Source organism: Bison bison, unplaced genomic scaffold (assembly GCF_000754665.1).
Source record: "Bison bison bison isolate TAMUID 2011002044 unplaced genomic scaffold, Bison_UMD1.0 scf7180017864352, whole genome shotgun sequence".
In the NCBI taxonomy this organism is placed as follows: domain Eukaryota; kingdom Metazoa; phylum Chordata; class Mammalia; order Artiodactyla; family Bovidae; genus Bison; species Bison bison.
The window spans coordinates 1510146-1518233 of NW_011494924.1; the positions used below are offsets into that span (position 1 = coordinate 1510146).

The following is an 8088-nucleotide window of genomic DNA, read 5'->3' on the forward strand; positions in this document are numbered from 1 at the left end:
CCAGTCTATCCTAAAGGAAATCAGTCCTGAATATTCATTGGAAGGACTGATGCTGAAGTTGAAGCTCCAATATTTTGGCCACCTGATGCAAAGGACTGACTCATTGGAAAAAGACCCTGATGCTGTGAAGGACTGAAGGAGGGAGGAGAAGGGGATGACAGAGGATGAGATGGTTGCATGGCATCACTGACTCAATGGACATGATTTTGAGTAAGCTTCGGGAGTTGGTGACAGACAGGGAAGCCTGGCGTGCTGCAGTCCATGGGATCACAAAGAGTCGGACATGACTGAGTGACTGAACTGAACTGAACTGATTAGTTATCTATGGAGTTGAGTATTTCTTCATCGTTTTTAGTCATTTATATCCCTTCTTTTGTGAATTCTCCCAACTGTTTTCATCTTTAATGAATTATTCCATCATTAATTTCATTAAATATCTAATTATGTGGTACAAATGTGAAATGTAGAAATAAGAGTTGCAAATTTTATAAATGAACTAACTTTGTGTATACTGTTAATAGAGATTACTAATATACTCAAAGAGTTAGAATAGTTCGGAGACCTAACTAAAATAAAATTCTGGAAATATTTTAACAGATTAGAAATGTTACTTGTGACGGTCTCTATTTATAGCCACCAACAATGGAAAATAACTTAGGTGTCTAGCAAAAGGGAAGGCCTGGGATCCCATGACAAGTATACCTGAGGAATGGAAGAGGAGGTTGGGTAGGGTGGGATGATAAAAGACTTTTACTTCTCATTTTATATGTTTGAACTTCTTTTATTTTTACCAAGTACTTGAACTACTCCTAAAACTTAAAAAACTTAAATTTAGATTTAAAGAAACTAACAAATATGTGACCAATATCATACATGATTCATATGAAACAAATAATAAAAGTAAAACAAAATTGTGCATACAGTATCACAAAAAAGTTTATAAAATTCACTTGACAGAAATCTGGAGTGACATAATAAATTTTTTCTGTGGAATCAAAAACAGTGTGGCTGCCAAAGAGTTATATATAACTTTTTAATATGATTTTTCCCCCCTCAAAATCTTTTCATTGACCTAAGACGTCTTACGAAAGGTGTTCTTCAAATGATATACTTCACATTTTTGTGTGAGACTCCTATTGTACATACCTCAGAGGGCATGGCTTCAGCCTTTCTACCTTTGTGCTTGGCTATTTTTTTTTTAATGTTCTGGGCATACCATGTGGCATGTGAGATCTTATTTCCCTGACCAGGTATAGAACTTCCACCCCCTGCATTAGAAGCAAGGAGTCTTAAGCACTGGACTGACAGGGAAATTCCTCAGCTATTTTAAAGGTGACATTTCCAAAGGTCAGTGTTCAATCCCTTCTGCCAGGTGATAGTTCTTACTTTAATGGGCACCAAGCACCTTGATAAATGAATCTATGTGAGATAAGACACTCGGAAACAGGAACTAAGGTAGGGAGTGTTCACAGACAGCAAAGAGTCATTTCAAGTAATCTGACAGTAAGTTAAACTAAATAACCTACAGAAAAACCACCACAACCACTCCAAGAGAAGCAATGTCTTAAAAAGACACAAGTACTTTCCATAAGTAAACTCTAAGTAAAAGGCTCTATGTGTTACTTTTGAGTCTTTGTTCCCTAAGTGTGTAAACTATTCAGCAATAATGTAGGGAAACAAGGGCTCTCATACACTTCTTATGGCAGTATAAGTTGGTAAAACTCTTGAAGGCAATTTAGTGATAAATTTCGGAAATCCTAAAGAAGGTATACAGCCTGTGACACAAAAGTTCTATTTCTAGGACTCTTATTTCTGTGGTAAGAAAATAATTGTACATGGGTGTGAAAATTACTATTAGAAATTACATTATAGAACTAACTGTATGGGAATTCCCTGGCGGTCCAGTGGTTAAGACTCAGCACTTTCACTGCTGGGGGCAGGGTTTGATCCCTGGTTGGGGAACTATGCCTGGTGATGAAGCCAAAAAAATTTTTTAATTAAAAAAAAGTAGGAAAATTAACTGTAATACTATTTAAACAGCTGAAAACTGAAAACTGTTAACTAGATATTTAATAGTAGAAGTTGGTTAAAGAATTTCTATTTATTGGTCAACACAATGGAACAGTAAGCAGCCATGAAAAATGACAGACTAAATGTTTATTGACGTTTGCGGCAGGCTGTATTTTTGGTGCCAATTCTTTACCCCTCCCTATGTCCAGGCTCTTTGCCATATAACTTTGCAGGGCACTCCCACTGTGAATGGGGAAGTATCTACCCCTGACCTCAGACATATATGTCTGCATCATGTGATACAACCAGAAACATCAAAAGCTCAAGCCTCAACAGTTGTGTCTCTGACATCAGTATGAGAAGAATATACTTAAATTAGTCCCCTGGTCCATGAGGATGACAGACATGTGGAGAAAAGCCCAGCCTAGATTAGCCGACTACAGCCAGCTGTTGATGCATGAATGAGCCCCAATGAAACCAACAGACTGTCTAGCCACATCCAACCTAGGTCAGCTGACACCTAGCTGACTTACAGACAGACGAGTGAAGTAAATGTGTACTGTTATTTTAAGCCACTGAGTTTTGGAGTGCTTTGTCAAATAACATTTTTGTGGCAACAGTTAATTGATATATTTAAAAGTCTAAAAGGAAAATGGGGGGAAAATCTGGAAATATATACCTCTAATGCTAATCAACAGAGGATGAGATGGCTGGATGGCATCACCGACTCAGTGAACATGAGTTTGAGCAAACTCTGTGAGACAGTGAAGGACAGGGAAGCCTGGCGTGCTGCAGTCCATGGGGTCGCAAAGAGTCGAACATGACTTAGGGACTGCACAACAACAACAAATCACATGTATATCATTGTTCCCTCCAAAAACCTCACTGAAATGACAATAAAGCACTAAAAATTGTCTTAAATCACAAAAAACTGGAGAAGAGGTTATAGTAAAACAAATTTTCATGTAATAGTGGAAACATTAAAAGCAGGAAGAAGAAAAAAAAAAAAGAGAGAGAAAAAAAAAGGAAAAAAAAAAAAAGAGAAAAAAATAAATAAATAAAAGCAGGAAGAAGAGGGGACATCCCTGATGGTCCAGTGGTTAGGAATTTGCCTTGCAATGCAGGAGATTTGGGTTCCATCCTGGTCAGGGAACTAAGATCCCACATGTGGCAGAGCGATTAAGCCTGTGGGCCACAACTACTGAGCCTGCGTGCTCCTGAGCCCTCACACCACAACTAGAGAACCTGGGTGCGGCAACAGAAGGTCCCACGTGAAACAAAAAACATCCCACATGCCGCAACTAAAACCTGATGCAGTCAAACAAATATTTTTAAAAATGAAACAATATTAAGATGCATTAACAAAAACTATTGTTTTTAAAAAGGAGGAGGAAGAGGGATAAATGAGCAATATGGAAGAGTTTACAACTTAATGGCCTGCAGAGATGAATACCAATAAAAATCAGGCCAACTCACCCCATTCTGAGAAATGCACCTTGAAGGTATCAGATACCCTGGCAGGTGGGCTAAGTTACAGAGATGAAAATCAAACTGAAAGGTTTTGTACAGACCAGCCAGAACCCCAGGTCTCATCTCAACTATGTGCAATCAGTCAGTTGACTACCTCTACACACCCCCATCCTTCATTCTACTCCACCCCTAGAGACTATAGTTCTGGAGAAAATTAACTAAAGAGGCACAGGTCAAGGGATATTAAGCACAGTAATAGGCTAAAGAGAAGTGTGGACTAAAAAGTAGTAATGAGATTACACAAAAATATAAGTCAGAAAGAGAAAAACAAATACTGTATATTAACACATACATATGGGATTTAGAAAAAACGGTACTGATGAACCTATTTTACAAGGCAGGAAAACATGGAGAATAGACTTGTGCACACAGCAGCGGAAGGAGAGGGTGGGACAAACTGAGAGAGTAACTGACATATATCCAATACCATGTGTAAAACAGATGGCTAGTGGGAAGCTTCTGTATAACACAGGGAGCTCAGCTTGGTGCTGTGTGATGACCTAGAGGGGTGGGTAGGAGGGAGCCTCAAGAGGGAGGGGATACATGCATACTTATAGCTGATGCATCCCTGGAGTAGGAAATGGCAACCCACTCTAGTATTCTTGCCTGGAGTACCCCATGGACAGAGGAGCCTGGCTGGCTACAGTCCATGGGGTCGCAAAGAGTCGGACATGACTGAGTGACTGAGCACACACATAGCTGATTCATGTTATTGTAGAGTAGAAACAACACTGTAAAGCAATTATCCTTCAATTTAAAAAAATTTATGTATTTCAACCAGCCACCTCCCCTGCTACTGCTCTCACAACTCCAGACAGTTGATCACATGAACCCCCTACCCTACTGCAACTCTAACCCTGCTACCCTTATGCAGGGAACTGGAAGATTCCTCTGTGGAAAAACTAAATACATTCAGAGGAAAAGAAAACCTATAAATGATGACATTTAGGGATCCCTCCATCAAAAAAAGTCAGCCAGCTGTCTGATCTTGCTACAGTGAGAATGATCCATCAACAAGTCTTGCCCATGTACACAATCTCAAATCAACAAGTTAGTATAATATCCTTAAATAATAAGCAGACAGCTAAGGATCACTATAAATAAGAGAAAATCTCCCCACATGAAAGATAGACCTCAGATAAACAGTAAAAAAAAATAGGCAGCCATGGATTGGGGGGGAAGTGGGGGAGTCCAGGAAGACAAAGGGATCATGCTTAGAACAAACAGAAACTAAAAACAAAAACAAAACAAGAAAACTCAGCTTAGAAAGGACACTGTGTGACAAAATAAGAATGATGCCTCAGAGAAACAACTGGAGACCAACAAAGAACTTGAAAGTATAAAATAACAATCAAAAATTCCATATAAGAGTCAAAAGATAAAAACAAGGAAGTATTCCAGAAAAAGGAAGTAAAAATGATGGAAAAAATCAACAGAAAATAAAACATGCAAATCAGATCAAAGCAGGAGGCCTGGGTTCAATCCCTGATCAGGAACTAAGATCCCACATGCTGTAAGACCTCACATGCCACAATTGAAGAGTTCACATGCTGCAACGAAGATGGATGATCCTGCATGCTACAACTAAATAAATAAATAAAAGCAATTAAAAAAACAAACAATAGATTCTCAACATAGAGGAAGCAGTCTTCTTTCAGAAGAAGATGCCATCGAGACTTTCAGAGCTAGAGAGGGGAAGTCAATGCTTGGCTTCAAAGGACAAGCTGATTCTCTTGTGTGGGGCTAATTTTTTTTTTTAACCAATAAACTATGTTTAAATTAAGCTATGTACATTGTTTTAGATATAATGTTATTGCATACTTAACAGAATATAGTATAATGTAGACATAACTTTTATAGGTACTAGGAAACCAAAAAATTCCTGACTCACTTGATTGCAATATTTGCTTTATTGCTGTGATCTGGAACCAAACCCACAATATCTCTGAGGCATGTCTGTATTATTAGGCACTTGAAAGATCTAGCAGAGCAACTGGGGGAAAAAACAGTGATTGGTACAAAAGGATTAAGCACAACAAAAACAAGCAAAAATTCCACAATTAAAAAAAAATAAAAAGGTTGTACAAGATAGAAAAAATAACCATGGTTACTACTTTTCCCAGTAGTGAATAATACCTATACTGTCATAAAACATAGGTACTAACTACTGATTTAATCAAAGCTGTGAGGGACTTCCCTGGTGGTCCAGCGGTTAAGATTCCACTTTTCCACTGCAGGGAGCACCAGCAAAGAAACAGGTATCAAAGAGCTAAATTGTTATCTCCCATAATGAGAATCAACAATAGATAATGTCTAAAATTCATAATTTACCAAACAGCAATACTAGGTCTTATTTACAAACATGGAAATAGATACAAGCAAAAAAAAATTAGCTCCTTCAAAGAACTTGAACTAGGGATAGGAAGAAGGAGGCATAGTGCCGCTGTTCTCACTGTAAGCCTTTTAGAATTTTCTTGTTTTTGTTCAAACTATGTTAACGGTGACTCTCTGAGTGGTAGAATCAGGATGTTTTAATTTTTTCTCTTGGCTTATCTGACATTTCTACAATAATATTATACTACTTGTATAGTTTTAAAAAATCTTTTTGAATGCTGTTTTTTGTTTTTAATCCACTGCATAAGTGTTACAAAAAGCCCTGCACAAATCCGGAACTGAGGTTTGTTCTTTCCTTTGGGGCCTTACCTTTCATTGTAGCCAAAATGAAGAAAGCAATGAGGGTGTTGTTGATGGCGCAGGTAGACTTGGCAACACAAGACAAGACCGTGTAGGGATTTAAAAGATAGCTGGAGAAAAACACACATATCTGACATTAGTAATCCTGGTCAAAGGACCAGGGAGTCCTGGCCACCATAGACAGAAAGTTCTTGAGGCTTACTAAAAGCATACTGAAAGGAAGGCAACATCTTAGAAATGAGTTCTCCTAAGTAAAAGAGGATGGAGTGGGGTTGTGGCCAGTGAATAAAAGGCACTGAACGTTTACTGCTTATTCTTTGCCATGTGTTTTATATGAAAACCATCATATTTCATCATCACATAGATTCTAGAAACCAGCAATAACATTATTCCCATTTTGCAGATGAGAAAACCAAAACTCAGTGGTTAAGTAACAAGGTTAAGGTTTTACAAGCTAATAAATACATTCAAAATCACATCTTTCTGGCTCTAAAGTCTACATTTTCTATTACTTCAGGCTTCAAAAATTATAAAAATTCTACTAATTCCCACAGAGCCATATATTTTAGGAATGGCTATACTTGTCTCTGAAAAATAGGAAACTACTTTTTCCTCAATCAGGTTCCTAAACTCTAACATAGGTTACCCCCATTCAAGAGGTGAGAGTGATTTAAGGTTAGTCCTCTTGACAGTCAAGCTACATCCACCAAGCCAGACCCAAAGGACAGAATAATAAGTGTCTGCTGAATTCAACAACAGGAGAATAGGAGAGTCGCACACAAGCTAGTGGCCACTGAACTTCACAGGACGGCTTGAACTTCCACTGGCAAGGAATTAACTGAAACAGTCTTTTCCTGAGGTGGGAAGGAATGAACTGAAAAAAATGAATTTGTAACAATGAACAGGGAAATCTTAACAGTCATAACTGTATTTTTATTTATTTTTATCTTGCTTCCACAAAAGATCTGAAGTAGCTCAAATGAGAACAGATGATAGAAGTGAGAGCAAAATTAAAATAAAGAATTAAGACCAGGGAAAACATAAATAAAAGGAAAAAGCCAAGATCAGGGAAAGAAGAACAAATAGGTCTTCTACAGCATTGTAATAATCAGCTTTAAATCTGGCTCTGAGGAGTTTCCTGGCAGACACAGTGAAAAGGGAGAACAGTTACATAATTCTGATTATCAGATGGGAAGAAACATGCCAGTGTCTCAGGAAGAGATTATAATTATTATTCACAAATAAAGACCTTAAATCCAATACCTCTCAGAGCTGTAAGATTATCAGTTCTAAAGCCAACAGCCCAGAAATTGTTAATTTTTTTTCTAGCAATTATAGACAGATTTGTTACACAACCTTTAAGAAAATGACTGCTGCTATTACAAAACTACCCCCTGAGTCTATAAGGCATTCGTAATGCTGCCAAACCTCTGTTTCTATTAGGTAGTTCCCACCAATATTTCTGAAATACATAGATATGAACTGACACCTCAAATGTGCTTGGTGGGAAGGGGGAAAAATGCCATTTCTAAATAGCAGGTGATGTTCAAGAAGCAGCTACACAGCCACCTATCTGGAATACTGAATGGGAGAGTCACACACAAGGCAGAGGGTTGAATAAACTGTCCTCATAAGACCCCTTCTAAATCTGACGTTCTAAGGTCATGTCTTTCCATGAGGAAACTGGTCTGCCTTGTTTACTGTGTATCCTTAGGAACAAGTGTATTATTAACATTTACTATCAGTTGACTGAATAATTATTCCTATTTGCCTATCTCAGCAACATAAACAGGAATAACCTGAAAGAATTAAAGTTACAGGCAGCACTGGTACCCCTAGATAATTCTTCCATAG

At 37.9% G+C, this 8088-nt stretch overlaps 1 protein-coding gene across 1 annotated transcript in view; it reads right to left on the reverse strand.

Annotated features, from left to right (window-relative positions):
- The window catches only part of PIGU (phosphatidylinositol glycan anchor biosynthesis, class U), a 91565-nt gene that overhangs the window by 61535 nt on the left and 21942 nt on the right, over nucleotides 1–8088 (reverse strand). The window contains exon 6 of the mRNA XM_010854876.1: nucleotides 6244–6344. Within this exon, the coding sequence (XP_010853178.1) occupies nucleotides 6244–6344 (101 nt within the window). The remainder of the gene's footprint in view (nucleotides 1–6243; nucleotides 6345–8088) is intronic.